The following is a 21,958-nucleotide window of genomic DNA, read 5'->3' as shown; positions in this document are numbered from 1 at the left end:
CAATCAGGAGCTGCGATGCCGCGAGGAGGAGCTGAAGCGAGCGGCGCTGGAGCAGAAATCCCACGAGGAGTTCCTGCGGCAGCGCGAGCAGCAGCTGGCCCAGTGGGAGCAGGACGTGTTTGAGCGGGAGCTCAGCCTCCTCATCCTGCACCTGAACCAGAATCAGGAGAAACCCAATGTCAAAAAGAGGAAGGGCACCTTCAAAAAGCACAAGCTCAAGTGCAAGAACGGCGAGAAGATCAGCATGCCCCAAGGTGTGTGTCAAAAGCATTAAACCAGTAAAGAAGTTCTCCTTCTGGAAGAGTCCTCATAAATATATCTGGGCCGTCACTGTGTGTGTGATATTCACGCAGATATCCTCACACACACTTGTTTCTCCGCGTCCCCTGCAGACACGGCGTCCCGCGGCCTACAGCGCCTCGTATCCAATGTGTTTCAAAGCACGGCCGAGTGTATTTTGGGCTGAGCAAGCATGCGTAAATGTGCTGTTTGTGTGTGTGTGTGTGTGTGTGTGTGTGTGTTGTGGTTAGGCCTTTCCCAGCAGCAGCACGGTGGCGATGTGGTGTTGGCGGCGGGGGGGGCAGGGGTTGATGAGAGGGGAGAGCGAGCCAACCACGCCTCTACACTTCCTGTCCATGGATACATGGCTGGCTGGCCTCTCTCTGTTTCTCTTTAGGTATCCCTCCCTCGCCCTTTCCCCGCCGCTCCTTTTCCCTATAGCGCCCCAGTCTGTGTTTTCAATTCTTCACCATGACTCCCTTTGTTTTCCCCCTTCCTCTTTCCACCAATATTATTATCTTTTCCCTGGTCCAGTGTTTTTCTCATGCACCTCGTGTCCTGTGCAGGACTGCGCCTTATTCCAGCCTGTGTAACCAGGTCCAAAAAAAAAACGCCCTTCTCTACTGACTTATTTACAATTGCAACTGATGTATAAACGGAAATGCAGCGTAGTTAAAAGTACAGAAAGGAAAAAAAAACACAGATATATGAAAAGAAAAAAAAGACGGAAAGTCACAGAATTAATCATATAGCATGAAAGCGTTTGTAGAGGCATTTTCATGAACGTGTCAAGATCTTAGTTGTTATCTGCCGCTTGTTTCTTGAATATATGTCGCTTCTGTGAATTGGACAATTACATGTTATGGTTCTCCAGTTTCCTCCAACGGTCCAAAAACATTGTGCAGATGTGTGCATGACAGAGTGAATAGTTGTATGACTATAGATGTGTGTCCTTGTGGTAGGACGAGTGCAGGATAAGCAGTGTAGATAATGAATGAATTATTGAGAATGTCTCAGACCCTTTTCTTTTTTTTAAACAAATATATAACCTCCTTCCTACCTATATTGCAAAAAGGCTTTTGTGAACTTAGTTAAAGCACCTGAATATTATATACTGTCTTCGTAATTAGCCAAGTATTCACTAACGGCTGCTCATGACTGGGAACCCATACCCATCTCATTAATTCCATCAGATAGCAAATTAAAGTTGTATAACCTTGACAGGGTAATTTCACGGCAAACATTTTGAATCCTCGGCGCAGTGGGGGGGGGGCATCGGTTGAAACCGTAACACAAACAAAGGCTCGGTTCCACCGAGCGATCCATGTGGGCGTTCAGGTGAGTCTGACTCACCTAAAGTGAGCGCAGTCATCATTTACGTTAATTTAAACATCTGCTTTTTCCGTTTTGAGTATTCAAGTAGTGCTCAGAGAAAGACCTACTTAAACCCTCACCCAGATTCTCTAATGTATATTCTTCAACGAGCAATTCAGGCAATTAAATAGCAGAGCTTAAACGTCCGTGGCCTTTAATTAAGTGCCGTTCCTCTTCCATTAAGACTCAATTAGTTGTTGACTGTCAGTATTGGATCCTTGAAGAGCAACTAAATACACAAACATGGACAAAGCCAATTTGACACTTGTCTTAATTACCAAGTCTTGGTGGACTATACAGACAACATGGCAACATGGTTGAGTCTTTCTCTTTGCTGTTCAGATGTTTGCGTAAGCACTGGTCCTACTGAGGACCCCTGTGATTTAAAGCATTGTGCTAAAATAGTATGCCGCCTCCGTGTAAGTTCTTGTTCACTGCTACTTAATTAATAACATTTGGTAATTAATTGTGTCACTAGACGTGGAAGGGTTTAGAAAAGCAGGGCAAGTGGGTTCACAGAGGCCCAAAAAGTTGCCAATGTCCTTTGCACTCAATAACTGCAAACTCTGGTGGCTGCAAGCCAGCCCGTCGCCGGCAAACTGACACATCACGCTTCTCTGTCTGACAGTCTGACGGGCGTGATAGATGCCAGGAGATTGTTACCGGTCTGACTGTTAAGTTTAGCGATGGAGAGATAATGGTATATACTTGCTTCTCGGTGCTAGAGCCTGACCCCGTACTTACAGTGATAGAGAATCTCTAGGAAATTTGGGCAACCCTTTTCTTCAGACTTTTGTGGGAAAGATTTCGGGAAGGGCCTCGCTCTGTTCCAGCGCAATTCTGCCCCGCCGCACAAAGCAAGGCGCACAAAATCATGGTCGAGCGAGCTCGGAGCGGAAGGGTTTGACCTCTGGACTCGACACCGTCCAACACCTTCGGGACGGAGCAAGAATACAAGATCGCGAGCCAGGTCTCCTCATCCAAACCTCATAAATGCACCTCTGGATAAACGGACGAAGGTTCCCACGGACACAGTATGCTCCCAACTTTTCCGCTCCTGTGGAAAACACCGTATTGATGCCATGGGTTGTATGATACAAGCTCTTAATATTCTTTCACAGCTTTATGTAGTGACTTGAGGCCACTCAGAATGGGAATCAAGGAAGGGAGACAGGAAAGTTAAAGCAGATTGCTGGAAGGAAGCTGGCGTCTTAAGCCCATGTTTGTTCTGAGGTAATGGTTCATAATTTCCTTCTTGATACCCATCAGTTAAGTTCCCTTGCACCTTGTTTCGCTACATCGTTCATTGAGTTGGCGAGTAATGTTGAGGGATCGGGAGACAAATTATTTTTTTCCTTTTAAGTCCGATTACTTTTTCTTCCTAAATCCCCTGTTATTAAGCCCTCCAAGTTCCTTTGATTTAACTGTTTAGAGCCGATGCATCATAGCAAGCGCTCACATCCAGAATAAACCAATTGCATATTTATTCAGGGATAAGACTGACAACATTACTGGAGTTCATTTGAAGCAATGATCTGCACTTCAGTACTTTAGCCACTAATCTAATGAAAAAGATTTATGAAACTGTGAACCTGATATCATCCGGCCACGCAAGCATAGATTATCCAGCTAGAAGCTGCAGATACATTTTGTTGGCGATGTCCAGTGATGGTATTGGTTTTTCTGAAGAAGAAAAAAATCCATCTGCGACATTTAGCACACAGATGCATTACACAGAATTTACACTTTGAATGAAAGTCCAAAGAAGTTATTAGGGTAGTCACCGCTTTCTCACTTAAGGTACTTTTTGCAGTTCCCAGAGCCTTTTCAGGAATCAGGATGTTTTTGGGACAGCACAGGAACTAGGGAGCCAAGCTCCTAGAACCATTTAGCTCCTTCTTCCAGACAGTAAAAACGCATATCAGGGTAAAGTCCAGGGAAATTATTACCGCATTGTAGAACACAAATGCCGAGGCAGCTTTGCTCTCCACGTTGTCCTCGTCGTCTTCATCTTCTTTGCTGTTGTTAGTTTTTGGAGTTGTGGAGCTTAAGGTGCTTGTCGGAGAAGGCCCCTACTGTGGTCCCCTACTGTTTGTGTAAAAAGAATACGAAAAGGCTCTCCTCAATGAGGCTAGTTCCTGGAACCGAACAATTGGCAGAACTGTTTTGCCCCAAATGCGGCTCATGATAATCCTCAAATGGTCTCACACCGTTGCAGTCTGCATTCACCCATTCATGTTACTCGCACACCAATGGAGGGGGATTTGGGATTCAATGTCTTGCCTGAGAACTCTCTGGCCAGCCCAACCGCCAACCTGCAGGTGTGACGGATGCCCGCTCTACTAACTGAGCCACAGCTGCCTTAAAAAAGATGATTATTTGCATCAGCAGAATGATAAAATATACCCAATATCTAGACATAACTTGTTACATATAGATATGGCCTATTTTTTGGGAAATAGGCTTAAGCATCAACTCAGGTTGGAATGGGCGGAGAAAAGTGAAAAAAGGGTACTATGTGGTAGAGGACTATCAGCAAGAATGAAAGGAAAGGTGTACAAGACAGTGGTGAGACAAGCACTGCTGTATGGTGTAGAAACAGTCGCAATGGCGAAAAGAATGGAGGCAGAGATGAAGATGTTGAGGTTCTCTTTGGGAGTGATGAGGACGGATAGGGTGAGATATCCATCAGAGGCACATGTAAGATGTTTTGGATAAGATCGGAGAAGCCAGACTGAGATGGTTGGGTCATGTACAGAGGAGGGATAGTCAATATATTGGTAGACAGATGCTGGAAATGGAGCTGCCAGGCAGGAGGTCTAGAGGAAGACCAAAGAGAAGATTTATGTAGAATAGACTTAGATGGAGATGGTTGATTCACTGTGGCAACCCAAAATTCAAAGGAAAAGAAGAAGAAGCTTAGACCGCTATTATTATGATTAACCAAAAAGTCAGGTCATCAGGTTCATCAGCATCAGCCAGCATGATTACCCGAATTTCTAATACCTGCAACAGAAAGATACTTTCAGAAGGTGTTGCCACCTTTGGAGCCTCTGCCAGTTTTCCTTGAATATATGAATTACAGCTACCTGAGCAGGTGGCAAGCATAGCTGTTGTGTTGTGCCACAAATTACAAAGTTCCTTGTTACTTGAGCAAGAAATAGCCATTTTTTTTCTGTCAAAAATAAAATCATAAATAAAAAAAGCCATTGCAAATGGTGTTACGAAATACTCCGCTCATCAATTTTTCTCACGGAGCTGCATTTGACTGGGTTTTCCAAACGTCAGCGGCGGAAAAGTGGTCGCGACCCTTGAATCAACTCGCTCCGTCTGACAGTGCAGAGAGGATCTATATTAAGTAATCCAGGTCCGAGTCAGGCACAGAAGAGATCAATTTGGACAGCTTCTATTCCTTTTTTTTTAAATGTAAAAATCCCTCAGCTCATCACATGGGTCAGCGTTTGTTGGAGCAGCTGACACGTTCTTAATCCCCCGCTATCGGTCGCCGGCCGGGGAATGGACGGCTCGGCAGGCCTCAGCCTCGCAGCAGAACGTTCAGGATGTGCTTTGAAGATGACACAGACGCTTCCTTCTCTGCAAGTGCAGATATCAGTTGCCTCCTTTCCTGTAATAACCCAAATGCACTTAAACAGCTGCGATTTATAAACATTTTACTTTTGTTAGTGTTTGTTACCAAGCTGTCTTTGCACCATTACAGGGAGTGATGCTTCTGGAGTATGTGACGTTAATGGAATGCTCTACCTAGCCAGGTGGAGGCATATCCTCATCATCATCATCATTTGTGTGTGTGTGTTACAGATTTCATTCACAAGATCACGGTGCAGGCGTCCCCTGGCCTGGAGAAGAGGCGCAACTCCCCTGATTTGGGTTCGGGCTCGTCGCCCTCTTTCGGCCCACGTTTCCGCGCGATCCAGCGTGAGTATGGTCACAAAACACACACACACACACACGCCGCTCAGCATCCCAGGTGCATGTGTGTGTTCTCTCTGTGAGGATATGAAATCAAAAAGAAAATCAAAAGAATGTGGGATGGCTCGACCCCCCCCAACACACAGGATCTGTTGCATCATTACATTTCTGTTTCCAAATTCTCCCCTTTCATGTTCTCTCAACCACCCACTCGTCATTTTTGCACCCCCCAATTTCCCCGCGCCCCCCCCTTGTTTCTCTTTCCTCCCCTGACTTTCTGCTCTCATTCGCACACACACGCACACACACACACACATGCACATATGCACCCTTTTCCTTAATAGTCAGTTCTAGTCCAAATATTATCTGACTTCCTCTCAGTAGTTCAACACCTCTAAGCAACTTCAAGGCACCCCCCCCCCCTCCGTCTGCCTGCCGCTGCACCGCCTCCCCTCCCTGCCTCGCAGTTGCAGCGCTGCGGCAGCGGGGGGAGCCGTCGAGTCGCGCTTTCCGGGCCTGAGGCCGCCCGCGGGTTTTATATGCTGCGCGGCGGCCACAGTGCAGTTTACTGAATTAAAAATATGGAGGGAGGAATTCATTGTTCGAGGAGAAAGGGGGCTGCGGTGGCGGCGGAGATTTACAATACTCCCCCACTTGTCAGCCTCCGAGACAAACGCTCTGAGATCTTTCCCCTTCGGGCGGAGGACGATATGTAGCCAGTAGGTCACAGAGCATCTTTATATTAAAAAATAAATAAATAAATAACCTGAGGTAAATTCGTGGTGCACCAACAGGCAATGAAAGAGATTTTGTTTTTCTTTTTCCTTTTTTTTTTTTCCCCAAGAACCACCATCTGAGGCCAGAGAGTAAACCCCAAACATCTGCCAGCGTAATTTATTCATTAAATAGAAGGCTGGTTTTCTTTACTTCTTAATGACTCTCCTTAATGGCAATCACTAAGCCACGAGTGTGCCTGTCATTAAAATGTGTTTAGTGGATATTTATCCCTGCCCTCTCAGTAGCAAGTAGTGATTTATTGCGAGAGCCCCCTCCGTATTAGTATGAGTCTAAAGAACTGCCAAGTTGATTAGCGCTAGCTAGAAGAGCCCAATTTATCAAGATTTTCCCTTACTTCAATAGTGAAGGACGGCGTGCTAATTCCAGCTAAATAACTGTTATGGGAGTTACCCTTTTCAAGAGCGCGCACAAAAAAAAAAAAAAACGATTTCTTGTTGCTCTCCGCTTTCTTTTTTATTAGCCGCTTTTGCGCTGTAGGAACATTTGGGATTCCTAGATCTTCTTCAGAACCTCAACCTTTTTCTTTACGCATCCGGACATCTCAGGACCCAGGGACCGTGGACCTCAGCTCCTTGAACCATTCTAGCTCCTACTCCAAAGCTGGGTTTTTTCATGGTTTCATTGGTGATCATGACGTAGGTGATTGGTGGAACTCATAAACCATCCCCATTACCAGATACTTCACACGGACAGCGGAGCGCCATTTTTAGTGTGGTCATTGGTCAGCTGTTTCTTGCAAATGGCAAAAAACAGACAGAACTGGTGAGAAATGAGCCGATGAAGAAGTCCAAGTTCTTCGTGCCAGCTTGGCCTCAGAGGGATTTCCAGGGCTTGCAGAGAAACATCAACATTTTGGCCAAAATAAGTAGGGAGTTAGCTAACAGAGTTTTTCACACAGCAAAGCAGTGGAGGGATAAGATAAAAACACTTCAGCCATCTGATGTTCCATGATGGTTATTCCATGAACGCTGAGGAAGCTCCCACGCCTGTGTTATGTGTGTCGTCATCCTCCTCTTCTTCTTGGTGGTTTGTTTTCGAGTGTAGAGCTGAAGGTGCACGTCACAGGCCTTTGCTTATCGTGGTTCCATTCCCACTGCCTGTGGAGATGGAAAACTGAAAGGCTCCCCTGGAGGAGGCTACTTCCTGGAAACGACTTGGAGCTGAATAGTTCTTCAACCTGTGCTGTCCAAAAGCAGCTCTGGCTGTCTGTGTAGCCCGTCAACGCCTTATCTGTATTGATATCCTCAGATTCTCACTTTTGTGCTGTGACTTATTTCGCACAACTAAGGCTAATTTCATCTAATAATTTATCGGACATAGCATCAGCCATCACTTGACGAGATGCTGAAAGTGATTAAATATATGATGTGATAGTGGGTGGCCGAGATAATTGTAGATATTAATAATGTACTTTGACTTGTTGAAGTGCCGAGCCAAGAAATCCATGGAGGTGAGATTAATTTGACTAATTCACGATGTCTACAATGCATATCTCGCTTGTCAAAATATTAATTCCCAATTCAAATATATCCTCTGTCTTACTGATGAAAAATTAGTGATGGACTAAAAATTGATATTGATGTATTTCAGCCCGTCTTCTGCAGACATCGTGAATACACTTGAGCTCGTGGTCCATTTTGCCCTCTGCCACAGCGTCTTCTGTTTTCATTGGGCTTGTGACCGACGCCCAAATACTGAAAATCGAGTGTGAGTTTGGCCTGCAGAGCAGCAGGACACCCAGGAATGATGAGTGGGCTTCACAGCTGGTATTGTGGTGAAGGAGGAGGAGTTGACTAAAAGACTGAAGCTCAGTTTACATTCCTGTTCTGAGGTTTGCTCATGAGCTCTGGCTTTTGATTGGAAGAATTCAATCATGGATACTGATGGCTGAAACCTATTTGATTGCAGAGTGACTTGGCTAAAGGTAAATTCTTGTTGAAATCTTCTTGTCGTGGCAAACAGACTTGAATTTTCTTCACTTGAAGAGGTTTCTTCAGTTCAGTGGAATTGAAGAGGCCCTCTCAGATGAGGGCTGGAACATCTTCTCGACACACCTTCTGGACAGAACCTTTGACTTGCATGGTATCTGAGAACTGTTGTGTGATGGGTCAGAAATCTGTTGGATGAATGATTGATGCTAAAGAGCATAAGTGTTGGCATTCCGGCTTTTCTCTGGGAGCAGGAAGCTGTGCAGCAATAGATACTAAGATAATTGAAGAAGCCTCTGGGATGAGGGGTGAAGAACTTCTAGTGAAGAAATTCAAGTCCAGTTGCCATGACAAGAAGATTTTGACAAGAAGAGGTACAACCAGAGTTGTAGAAGGACACATAAATGGCGAGTAATTCTTGGAAATAGGTAGCCTGGGGTTTGTGTACCTACAAGAGCATCTATTACTAAAGATTGTTTCTTGTCAAATTGGGAAAGGCCAAATGGCATGCACACATGAAGGGTGGTGGGAGGAAGTCAATCCCGATGCTGTCCACCTCGCTTCAGCAGCTCGACCGCCATATTAAACGAGTTTCAGAATTTGCCATTTTGCCATTAACCATTTTTGTTTGTGTCAGAATTCTGCAATGTCTAACACGCATGATGTGTGCTGCAGTAGGCGGACCTACGAGAACTTCCCAGGGATTCTGCAGTTGTTTTTTTCATAGAGTATAAAAAACCGTGGCAAGAAAGCAAGCTGTGGGTGCGAGCACAAAGTTCTTTATTCCAAGCGGACGATGCAGAAGTATCAAGCTGTAAGGGTTTTGTGGCTTAGGTGGTTCGAAGGGTCATCTCAGACGCAAACATCCCTGGTTTGATTCCTGAGATCCTCCTCATCTGCCGAAGTGTTGTTGAGCAAGCCACTGAACCCTTAACCGCACCCTTGGCACTGCAAGGAAGCTGCCTGCTGCTCATGGGTCGTCCACCATGGGTTAAATGCAGCAGTCGAATTTCACTGATGTAGTGCTTCATGTATAACCGAATGTTAAGAAAATTAAAGGATTTTTCAACCCATCCCATAGTTAACGTGGCCCCTTTGAATAGTGACATACCCTATGCTGTAACTTATGCATACCTTCGAGGGAATTTTTTGCTGAAGAGCAACTGTGCTTGTGACCCTTAAAGCCAGGTCTGCCCGATTTAATGAAATTGTCCATCTGTACATTTTACTCGGAATTCTACATCAGATTCGAATTCCGTGGGTCTCCAGTTAATTCTCTGTTATCCTTTGCTTCGGCTCGCCAAACGGCCTTTTCCATTGTAGCTGCAGTCAGTGGAGGGATCCTATCGCAGCCGTTTGTAAGGGCAGCGCCCAATTGCAGATTCAGCGGCGTAATTGCTGCTTGAGTCTGGTGTAATGTTGGAGTGGGATCAACGGCGGCTTTGGCGCCGGTCCACATTGAGCTGTCGCATACCGGCTTTGGTGTGAAGACGAGGATGTCAGCTGCCTGGAAGGGTCTTGGGGTGGAGGTTCTTCTCCTTTCCAACAGAGGAGGTGGTTGACTAGGGCATCCTTAGTGCTCCCTGTGCAGGGGTTAAGGTAATACGTCTTTTTTGGCTTGTTAAGAGTACATCATTTGGGATCGGGATGTCCGGGTTGACTTGCCCCCCCCCCCCCCCCCCCCCCGAAACCGCAACTCAGTCTAGAAAAATAGCTGTTATCTCTTATTTGGGGGGGAAACAGATATGTTTCTGTTCACCCTGCTGTTTCTGGTTATTATTCAGGAAAGAACGGCACCCGTGATTGACTGTGTGTGTGTGTGTGCGTGTGTGTGTGCGTGTGCGTGCGTGTCCACATCACAAAGTCAAAGCGCAGCAGGCGGGCTTGGGACTTGACGGCTCACCCCACCACCCCTTGGGTTTTGCTTTGGAGAAACTTTTGCACACAGCGGAGGGTTAACATCAGTCAAACCAAAAATGGATTTTTAACCTCCCGAAACAAGAGCTCATGAGCAAACAAGAGACTCACTCGAATGATAGCACATCTCTCCAACCAGAGTCGGGTAAATAACAAGCTTGAAAATGTTTGACGAAGGGATTCCATGGCCGGGGCCAACTTATATTTACTGAAAGCCAAAGAAGAGCGAGCAAAAGATCTTCTCACTTAGCACCACAACTTCTTGTGCCAGGTTAATTAAACCATATCATGTTGGGTGTTAGGCTTGGGGGAAATTCCATCAGCGCTCCCAAAAGGCGCACTGTGCAATAAATGGCGTGAGGTGTTGTGAGAAGTTGTAGACAAGGTGTGTGAGATGTTGACATAGGCACACACACAATCTTGTTGCAACACTCCGCAGTTGTTACATAGACCAGCAGGATGAAGGTGTTAGCAGACCCTGGGCTGTCAATGAATGGCAAGTGATGCTTTAGTTAGCACGTTGCTGATTCTTTGGTCTCTCTTCGACTAATTCATAGCTAATTTATCTCATGTCAGGATCTGGAAACAATTTGAAGGTCAACAGTAACGGCATTATCAACTAAATCGCAAAGCTACCGGTAGAAATATAGACTTTAACTAGTCGGGGGTTAATGAACATGCATTGGAGTCTAATGGTGGAGCCATCACCATTTGACAAACACTTCCTGTGCTCAGGGTTGTGAGGCTTCTGTCCCAACTGTCTTTGGGCAGTCAGCCAGAGTCGGTCGAATGGCCACATGTAGAGACGTCCACGTTTTGTTTTTTTAAATCATTCATGCTTTCATTTTGCATGACTCTTTTCCCGCAGTCAGCCCCAGTGACAACAGCCGAACGTTCGGTCTGAGTCCAGTCTGGCCCCTGGAGGCTCCCTCTCTCAAACAAGCCAATGGGGATCTGCGACTGGGCCCCGGGTGGAGGCCCCAGAGCCCCAAGAGCCCCAAGAGTCCCAAGGTGCTGCGTCTGAGTCCCCAGGAAAGCAGGTATGGCAAGACGGTTGCGTTTCTGAACGCGTGATCAAGTATGTTGTCACCTAACCGCGCATCCCTCTCTGATTAAATCCAGCCTGTCCATGAGAGCCAAGCTCCTGGTGTCAGACAGCAATGAGAACGGCGAGTCCAAGGACGACTTTGAGGAGTACCGGCCCTCCACGCCGACCCCTCCTCCTGCTCAGAATGGTACCGAGGCTCACACTGTCCATTAGCCGCTGCTGTAATTTCCCCTGCACGAGCGTGAATTATAAATAGATGGCAGATGAATAATAAATGCATTGAGTGTGTTTTTCTGTCTTGCAAAAAGAAACCTTTTCTCTACTCGCAGGCTCGTCGCCGAAGGACAGCCTGCGGCTCCCTCTACCGCAGGGGGACTCGGGCAGCGAGGAAGGGGGCTCCTCTCCAGCCGGCTCCCCTCGGCCCGAGAGGGGCCCCATGAGCGGCCTGGTGAAGAGCACCCACCGGGCTCTGCTCGGCAGCAGCTCCCTGCTGGCGTCCGTGGGACTCGGCCGATGCCTGGACATCCCACCCAGAGTTCCCCCGCGGACTAACCTCCCCTCCTTGGAGGAGTGTGCGCCGTCTGAGCCGGAGCCCTTGACCCCGAGGCCTCCAGTGCCGGAACCCCCTGTCGTGGACGACCTCATCACCTTCTCCACCTCTGAGCCGCTGCCCAGGCCGCTGCTGGATTTAGCCCTGCAGCACCAAGAGCTGAAGCCACTGCCCCTGGCGCCGCCACCGCCGCACCCCCGCGAGAGAGGCGACCACCAGCACCAGCACAGCCCGCAGAGCCCCGGAGTCCCTGCCCGGCACGGGCGAGCCAGCCCGCTAGAGTGGAACGCCGCTTTCCATTCGACCAACGGTGACCTGGGCTGCGACACGTCGGAACACAAGAGGAGGAGGTCGAGCCAGGGTCTGCACGCCTCTCAGTTAGGTCTGTCTCATAACCGCCCCGTCTCACACACACCCATCCAACATATTATTATTTTGGTTTTGGAATGAAAGCAGAGCCTAATTCTTCTCTGGCTGCTCCCTTCAGGGTACCGTCTTCCATCTAACCCTCTGTATCTTCTTCTATCACACCAACTAACCTTATCTCCTCTTTCTATCCACCGAAAAATCTCTTCAGTCCTCCTGAGGCATCCTTCTATCCAGGTCTTCACCATCACCCCTTCTGTCCTTGTCCAAACCATCTCAGTCTGATTTTTATCTCCAGAACATCTAAACATCTCTGTTGGACTCATTCCTGGTCCTGAATAACTTCCTGGCTCCCAAAGAAGATTCCTCAAATCTTCATCTCTCTGCTACCTCCAGTTCCCGTCTTCTCCTTAATTTATCCGCAACGTTTTCACTTGTTTTTTGGGGGGATAATTTGCATAAACACTCCAAGTAATGACGTTAGCCAAAGGGGAAGCATATGAAACTGCCTCATTTGTCGGTAATGTCACTATTTAACAAACTTCAAACGGATGCACAAAAAAAAAACACATAAAGCTGTCACAACACGGTTGCCATGGAAATCCTTACAGGCAAAAGATCTTAACATTGTCCTGCCTTAAGGAAACGCTCGACATGGCCTGCAAGGTGTTGATGAAAGAATGCATGGAAACGACATTGTGATTGACAGCTGACGGCTGGGTGTGAACGTACGCACAGCCAGACGGACGTTTTTCTCCCGGCCACTCCCGACGGCAGAGGAAATTAAATCACACAGAAAAATGATCTGTTATACGAACACCCCTGAAAAAGCCCCAAAAAATAGGCAGCTTGAATGAGGGAATAAAAAATATGCATCCGAAGCGGAGCAAACCACAGGAACATCTGCGCGATGACTCTTCAGTCTCCTTCATCTTTTCTTTTGGGCTTTTCCCTTCAGGGGTCGCAACAGCAAATCAACTTTCTCCATCTAACCCTGTTCTCTTTATCCTCCTCTCTCACACCAACTAATTCATATCCTCTCTCACTACGTCCATAAATCTTCTCTTTGGTCTTCCTGGCGACCTCCCGCCTGGCAGCTCCAATTCCAGCATCTGTTTACAAACATATTCACCATCCCTCCTCTGTACTTTACCCAACCATCCCATAATGGCTTCTTTGACCTTCTCTCCAAAACATTGTTAACTTCGTTGGAATTGGAGCCTGAAGAAACAAAAAGGAAAGTTGCGCTGACCTGAAACCCGATGGCAGTTTGAGGGAAAACGCGAAAGAAGGTCTCAATTCTGCAAACCAAAAACAAAAATATAAAGACACGTCGAAAGTGCAGGGAGCGGCAGAACATCTCTGCAGCCTCTGCTGCGGTTATATTTCACCTGGTTTTCATTCACCCATCAATAGATTTCATTTATCTGGCCGTTCATTCATTCATCGTCCGTATCACTTATCTTGCACTCTTGCACGTTGGAGGTGCTGGACTCAAGACAAACTAGCGTTCACAACTGGCCAATTTGGTGTCTCCAGTGAACCTGCCACATTTCTTCAGAAACTGGAGAACCAAGACGAAACCCACGCAGATATGGGGCAAACATGGAGACCCCACACGGGAAAGTCCCCTGCTGCAACCTGGGAACTTCATGCTGTGAAGAGTGCGAACCACTTTTGCAATTCCTGCCTAAAAAATAAAAATGCAGCAGGGCTCTTTTCAATTAAATCCCATTCATCTGATTGATTCAGCAAGTTATTTGTTTTATTTTTTTAAAGCTGCGCTGTTCAGCCAGATTACCCCGACTAATCTGACACAACATTTCACCTTGAGCAGCAAACACTCCTGGCATGACAACGCCCCCCTCACAGAGTTTTTATTTTGCCTTTTTAGGCAGATTTTCACGGCACGAGGGGCCTTCCGTGATGCGCTGCCGCTTTTTTCTCCCCATTTACATCAAAAGCTTGTCTGCAGACATTTGCATATCTCAGGTAACAGCTGGCCTTCCGCACTACACCGCAAATACTTGCAAAGCAAAGCGAGAACTAGCATCCCAATTTATTTTCTCTTTTTTTTGCTGTTTTTTTTTTTTTCCACTGTCAAGTCAGAGTTCGTCTCATTGTGAGAAGGCAGAAATAACTTAGTAAATAAATGAATAAATGTTGCTGTTTAGAGGACAGAAGAAAAAAGAGCTTTATTGTCACATTTAGTTATACAGGAAACACATCAGCTAAATTCAACTGCTGCCTTTAACTTATCATAGATAAACCATGAGTAGAAGGCGGCTACAGAGTAGCTCCAGGGGCGCAGGTAGGGTTCAGTCTCGTGCTCAACAACACTTCGACTGGCTAGAAGGAGCGCGGGAACCCAACCAAGGATATGTTAGTTTCGACGTACGAGTGCTCAACAATCCCTGAGCCACGTTGACTCCGAGCACTTCTGCCTCACAGCGAGAGGATCCCTGCTTGCATTCCCACAAGGGGACCTTCCTGTGTGGAGCCTCCATGTTCTCCCCGTGTCTGCGTGGGGTTCCTCAGGGTTCTCCACTGTCCGTGCACATGCAGGAGTTTCATTTGAGACCCTTCATTGTCCAGACGTGGGATGGGTATAGGGTGAACCCTGCCTGTCACCGAACAGCCTGAGCAGGCTCCAGCCCTCCCGCGACCCTGAGTGCAGGATAAGTGGTATGGATAACATATGAGTGCATTGATGAGGAAAAAATACTGCTGATAGTCTCGTCTTAGCTTAATTCAGTGCTTCTCAATTATTTTCTGATATGCCCCCCTTGGAAGAAGAAAACATTTTGCGCCCCCCGCCGCAACTATAACTATAGTACAATTTGTCTATGAAGTTGTTACATATACACCTCTGCATAACAAAGCCTTATTAACATTAAAGAAATGAAAAAAGATATATATATATATATATCAACTTGCAACGAAGAATAACGTTATTAACATTGTTTTTTAGTCTGTAACAGACAAGATTTAAAGTGCATCAATTTGCTTGAAGTTTAAGAAAAATGAAATCTTTATTTAAACTATAAACATTTTTTGACCGACTGAACCATTTGATACTGGAAGAACAAAATTAAATAAAATCAATAAATAATAATTAATTCATATTGATCAGCAACTTTTAACTTGCTTCTTCCGCTTTACATACGCTTCGTCATATTTCCTCATCTTAGCTTTCGGGTGACTTTTGCTTGTCTCATTATCTTCGTCTCTTTCTGCCTTTCTTATCATCCCTGTTAAACATTTTTCCATGGTGTCTCTTGAGGGTTTGTTAAACGCACTCCATATCTCTTGCTCTGTGGTGTGTGTGCACATGCTCAATGCAAAAAAAACGTGCACCATAGAGCTGATACTCCACGCACACCCTTACAGTGAGAGCGCCACTGTAACCTACTGTGGATGTGCAATTATAATTTATTTTAGTACAGCCCCCTGGCATCGCCCCACAATTTGAGAAGCTATGGCTAAACTGCTGAGGCGGCTACGTTTCCTAATAATAATGTTTCAGATGGTCTGGGTGGTGTTGACACGCCGTTTGGCCCAACTTTATACATCCCAGCACGTCATCGTGCGCTACTATGCAAATGTTCATTTATTTTTACATGTAACATCCAGGGGAGATTAACAGCCTTTTCAGTTTATAATTCAACATGTAGTGGGGGGGAGAAAAATCTCAGTTTTCGCGAGACACATGCAGAGTTTTCGTTTCGATCCGGTATCAGCATAATCAACAGTGTTTTCATTTACAGTACATCCGCTTGTTTTTCCTACAAAAGACAAATGCATTTCCTGGAAGCCCCTGCTGGCTTTGGCGCAGTAGTGATGCCGGCGTGGGTATGGCTTCTTCTGAGAGCGAGTGGGCCGTACAAGAGCTCTAAGACTGCCCTCCGGTAACATTTCACACTCCACATTTGGTCCGTTTGACTCACAAAGCCAGCAGATTCTCCACAGTGCGCCCGTCACAGTTCTGCCCTCAGGTAGACCCGCGTCGCAGGTTTTTTTTTAACCTTAACAAGCGTAATCTTACAAACCGCACGCTCCCCTCACCTCGGAGACCTAAAAAAAACAAAACAAACACAAATACACATAATTAGACGGCGAGTGTTTCACCCAAACATCTCATTTGGTTTTATTGACTGTAATGACCGGCTTGGATGAATAGGCAGCCTGATCCGAGGATGCTGGCGGTGAATGCGCCCTTAAAAAGGGAGAAATGAATGCCTTCGTCTTCTCCCAGCTCCCCGTGACCTCTGCGTGCACCTTCTTCTCAGTCCTAAAAAGCTTAGCAGCCTCAGTGGGCCACTGTTGATGTAAATAAAACCGTGTGGCTTTCGCCAGATGTCGCCTTTCAGCAAATGCACTTTCAGGTAGATTAATTCAGTTCGAAATGTTCTTGTCGCCGCTGATTTACAGCCGCCATCCCCCAGTTCTGTCGTTTTGTATTCAATTCAGACTAATTTCATCAACGCTCTGTGAACCCGATGGTTCGTTTTAATCGTAGCAGCTGCGCGTTAGCATTTCTGATCGGTATAGCGTATGGTTGCAGGCACTACGGCGGTCCCTTTTGCCTTTGGTAATGCAAAACTAATATGTTCCCTGGAGGAGGCTACTTCTTGGAATGGACAGTTCTTAGATCTGTTCTCAGACCTTTTCTTTCCCAAAGCTGCTTTTGTTTAATTCGCAGGTCTTTTTACCTTCTACAAATAAGAGCGTTTTGGTCTCTCACTAACATTTCTCTGGCTCCAGATGACCTTTTGGCTGGTATGTGGTCATTTGGATTTTGGATTAAAGCATAATGGTCCTGCTGATGTTTCCCAAAACTTAGGCTTTTTTTTTGCAAGAAAATCTCAGGTTTGTTTCTCTTGCTTATTACCTGTTATTAGTTAGCCTGTTTGGGAAGTTTTAAGTTGTCCCCCTGCATGTTGAGCAAGTCTGGACCACAGAACCAAGCTCAATGTGGGCGACCTTTTGCCTCGATCAGTTGAAGAGATAGGACAAAGGTAGAGAGTGTGTTAGAGGGATGTGTGAGGGTTGGGAAGCACAACAGCTGAAATCATAAAATAATAGCTTTAATAGTCATGAAAGAAATGCTCTGTTGGAGGGACGTGAGTGCAGAAAGTAAAGGGAGATGAAGAATGAGAGGTGCATCATGGGATTTTCCTCCGCAGAGTGAGACTATGGCAGCTTCACTTGGGGCGAGCTTGGCATGGACTTTAATTTTTTTCACCTTATCTTAAACATAGAGAGCGTTAGCACCTTGGATCAAAAAATGGAGAATACTTCCACAGAGGAGGAGCTTATTGAGCAGTTTTGGTAATATATGATTTTTAAAAAGGTTTAATGCTTCTACATGGTTTCCACTTGTTTTTTTTTTTGTATGGCCATAGTGCAAGATGATGGGTGTATGTTCTAATGTCTTATTGCCTTATTGCGTTTTCTCATTTTCCTTTTTGCAGCCATGGAGCCAAAACACATTTAAATTGTTCTGTTAGTTGATGCGTATTTAACCTGCAGTAGGTTTTGCTTTGCAGACCGTGAAGTGAAGATGTTTGCCGAAATATTGTGAGGTAGTCATCAACGGATTTGAATGTGTTTGTTTTCCCCCAGAAGGCAGTAATTCCGGCAGCCTTTATGAAAGCATCGCATTCAGAGAGCTTTAACGTTTTTCCTGTCCTTTCCAGTTTTGGACCTGCCGTTGTGCCAGGACACGCAGGACTCTGATGACAAACCCCCGGCGCCCTACTCTCTGCACTCCCACCCTGCCCTTTGCAGCCCCAAAACCTGCCGCCTGGAGGTCAGCGTGATCCCCCGGCCCCGCCCCTCTCCAATACGCCCCCGCATCGACCCCTGGAGCTTCATCTCAGCCGGAGGCGGCGGCTCGGGCGTCGGCCGCGGCCCAAGCCGCTCGGACAGCTTTCCCCTGGGCTACCAGCCCTCCCCCACAAACCCCTTCACTAACTGCGATCCCTTTCCTTCGCCGGACTGCGACCCCTTCGCCCTCAAGGCCGACCCCTCGAGCGCATCGGACGTGGCCTCGCCGTTCGACCCCTTCTCCGCCCCGTTCCCGACCTCCCGCTCAGCACCGTGCTCCGCCAACGGCTCGCCGACCCTGCCCTCGTTCCGCGTGGCGCCCCTCAACCCGGCCGACTCCCCCCTCATCGACCTCGGCTGGGCGGCTTGCAGCAAGCCCCTGGACGGAACCAAAGAGCGAGCCCATCCCAGGAGGACACTGGGACTCAAGCCCTTCAAGTCCCCGACCCAGCTTAGAGACGACCGGTTCTGAACGCGGCTGTGGCTCTGACGTTTGGATCTTGAAAGAAGTTTCTGTCCTAGGAGGAGCCCTTTTTCCTGCTAGCTTGCCCAACATCTGAGCAAGGGTTTGAAATTTAAACGAAAAGAATCCTCCTTCACCCCGACCTGCTCAGGGAGCGCTCCCCGTGCCCCCCCAAGGGAGTCTTCGCAGGTCTTATTTATACATCAGCCTGCTGCTTCTTAGACCTGAAGGCCAGGGAACGACGGCGCGTTGGATTGCGGGATAGCTAGCGGCCTGTGAACCGATAGCTGGTCCCCGATACTCACTCACCCTCTCTCGCTCTCTGTTTCTCTAACCCTTTGAAGCAGCTGAACATAGATCACTAGTCCCATCTCCAGATTCTATCAGACTGCTTGTGTCACCTTTCATCCTCCCCCTTCCCTCCCCCCCGCTACCTTTGAAGCATTGTGACAATGCAGAGGTGGATAAGGCGACTTGCACAGCTTCATCTGCCTCTACCTCTCTGCAGACTGAAAGCATTCAGGACAATGAACAGTTGGAGTGCCTTATTTTGTGAAGTGTTAATATAAATATATATATATGTGTATATATATACATATATATATCTTTTTTCAAGATTCCTTGAATGGTAAATCTGGCTCATAGGGAAGATGCTATGAATTTGGCTTAAATTTGCAAAGCAGCTTAGCATTGCTTTGCAGGAAAAAAAAAGTGTGTGTGTGTGTGTGCGTGTGTGTGCGTGTGTGTGTGTGTGTGTCTAGATGCATTGTTCAAGGAATTTTTTTTTAACGAACCGATTCTGGCCTGTTGCATTATGGGAGAAAAATCGCTCCCCGGACCTGACCCGTACAGTCCTGCTTGGAAGAAGATAACATTCCAGTCTCATTCCTGGGGAAATGCCAGGGCACCCCCTCTCCCCCCCCCCCCGCACCCCCCCCATCTCGTATACCAAAGAATGCCACTGTGATCGCTCCAGGGCTGGGAAACTATTCGAAAACGAGTGGAGGGTCAGTTTGGACCTGCCGGATGGGTGGGGGTTGCCGCATCGAAAGGGCATCGCCAAAAAAAAAAAAGTCGCTCTTATCGTCAACTTTCCGAAGATTCAGACAAATTGGTTTAAAGCAACAGCTGATGCTATGATATGCAAGTCGGTTAGCGATCCTCCAGTGAATTTAACTGCCTTGCGAAGCCGTCCTGCTGCTCTCGCTCCTTTTCCCAAATGATTGACATCCGATTGATCAGTCACTCGTCAATAACCCCGTCTTTTATTTCTTAACTGGAAGACAGTCATTCGTGATACACCTGGTTACTCAGCGCTAATGATTCTAGAAATTTGACGGACACCACTGGGTCACATTTTGGTGAATTTTTACCGATTCAGACGTTTTTTTTGTTTTTTTTTTAGGTGTTGCGATTTTACATGTTCAAGTTCGTACGTGGACGAGACGATCCAAAAAGTATTGAGAGCGAGACTGTGACCATGTCAGGATGCTGCTAATGTGTTCTTCTCCGAGGAGTGACATGGAGAATACGAAGTTCTCAAATGGACTGTTCTCCCCTCATGAGACGCCGTTAGTACTTTTATTTATAGTGGTATCATAAAAGAAAATTCCAAAAGCAGGTATCCCACTTTTTCATTCGTGCCCCTAAAAATAAAAACTCGCCACTTTTTAGCTCTTTAGCTTAGCATACATGTCAAAAAGTGAAATGCTTCATTGACCTGAGCTGGTTGTTTTTTTCCTTGTTTTTTTTTTTTTTGCAAGGTTATGTGTTGAACCCAAAACTCTTTTCCGCTTGGACTCGGCACGTTGGTTTACATTGAACGCAGCTGAAATGCTAAGTTGGATTAGCATCGCTCTGACAGTTTGGTAAGCTGAAGAGAGACAGAAGTGAGAGTACCGTTTCTTTGCCAAATTATTATTTTTCCAAGCGTCGGGCAGTCCCGTCTCGAAACGACCCCCGGGGATCTTTCCGCGGGCCAAATGCGATCCTCGGATCCTCCCCGAGGTCGTCTGCGAGGGGGGCGGAACCAGCTGAAAGTGCTGCTCTTACCGCTCGGAGAGCATTGCGGGTAGCTTGATAATCCTGCTGATGAACAGCGGGGGCCTATGGGCGTAATTAGCCTCCTGATAAGAGCAAAAACAATTACCCGTTTGGATGTTCGCTTTGGCTTGTTTGAAGCCGAGACCCCCGCGTGTCGCCTTCTCGTCCTTCCGCATCACTTCTTTTCAAAGAAATCTTTCCAAATACTGCTTCTTTCCCTGTGTTGCCACCGGCCGGATGATTTTTTTCGTACCGGTCTCTCTCTCCGTCTTTCCCCCTCCGGTGATGTACGAGTACTTCCTTCTCTGTTTTCACTCCAACTCCTGCACCTCCCTCCTCTTTTTTTATTTTATTTGTTTCGGTCATTTCTCCAGGGCAGTCTTGTTTCAATACAGTGGAGCCCTCTGTTCGGTAATGGCCAGGTTGCTGCCGGGGCCGCCTTTGTTTAGAGGACAATCGTTCCTGCGGAGCGTCTCGGGCTCCTGAGTTTGTTATGAAACTGAAACAGTGGCTCGGCTGTGCTCCCACGTCTCATCATCTCTAGCGTAGGGGTTACTCCTTTATTGTCCTGCATACACGGACCTAAATGGCATGCCGTCGCAAATCTGACTCCCCCCCCCCCCCCAAAAAAACCAATACCAACAAATCAGCTAATGAGTTTCCTTTTTCTTTCCTAGACAAGAAAGAAATAAGAACGCCCTTTGTTTTTGTTTCACTTCTCCATACAGCGAAATTTGTCCACTTTAGTAGCCCATCGCTTGAGGAGCAGCGTCAACAGGGATTCAGATGCAACATAAAAGCCCCCCCCAAAAAAATCACAAAAATAGGTGTTTAACAAGAAAGTGAGTTTGCTGTAAGCTTAAATGAACCGTTTCCCACCTGGATCATTGTACGCCCCCAAATCCCTTATAGTGCGCCTTCCTCTTTTAGCAAAGTCGCCCGCCGACATCCGCTCCCCGTTCTCACCAGCTGCGTTTTTACAGAAGTGACAAGTTATGAGTAATGGCCCGGTCTCTCCAAGTCAACAGACAAAAACCACCAGAGCCGATTGAAACATCCGGCTGATTATTCCCGTCACAAATTTTCCGAGCGTCAAGCAGCCAGGTCCGCCACCCCCCTGCCACTCAAACCTCATCAGCACCATCCTCTCCGGGGCTCGGCTTACTCATTTGTGGCCCAATCTGACGTTGAGAAGTCGTTACCTGACGGTTCCCATCCGGCCCATTGAGTAATTGGCTTCATGAAATATTACTCGCAATATCGGCTCTGCCTCTCACATGTGATTAAGTTACAGCGCGAGTCAAAAGGGGCCAGGATTTTTCTCGTCCCACTAACGACATCTGAAATGGGTCCGGCTGACGGGAAGAGAAATGTCTGCGCCGGGGGGAGAAAAACCCAACAAAACTTTGCTGTACGTCGATTGGATGGTTCTG

At 46.9% G+C, this 21,958-nt stretch overlaps 1 protein-coding gene across 1 annotated transcript in view; it reads left to right on the top strand.

Annotated features, from left to right (window-relative positions):
- Window positions 1-19,190, top strand: part of LOC147223914 (mitogen-activated protein kinase kinase kinase 11) — a 53,764-nt gene extending 34,574 nt beyond the window's left edge. Inside the window, exons 5-10 of the mRNA XM_086166332.1 lie at window positions 8-254; window positions 5,473-5,589; window positions 11,095-11,266; window positions 11,349-11,461; window positions 11,604-12,206; window positions 17,890-19,190. Of these exons, the coding sequence (XP_086022458.1) occupies window positions 8-254; window positions 5,473-5,589; window positions 11,095-11,266; window positions 11,349-11,461; window positions 11,604-12,206; window positions 17,890-18,491 (1,854 nt within the window). The 3' untranslated portion in view covers window positions 18,492-19,190. The remainder of the gene's footprint in view (window positions 1-7; window positions 255-5,472; window positions 5,590-11,094; window positions 11,267-11,348; window positions 11,462-11,603; window positions 12,207-17,889) is intronic.
- The last annotated feature ends 2,768 nt before the right edge of the window (window positions 19,191-21,958 follow it).

The sequence above is a fragment of the Fistularia commersonii genome, chromosome 19 (assembly GCF_037954325.1).
Source record: "Fistularia commersonii isolate RoL2024-O1a breed Wild chromosome 19, RoL_Fcom_v1.0, whole genome shotgun sequence".
Taxonomy (NCBI): Eukaryota; Metazoa; Chordata; class Actinopteri; order Syngnathiformes; family Fistulariidae; genus Fistularia; species Fistularia commersonii.
This window is presented reverse-complemented; position numbering and strand designations above follow the sequence as displayed.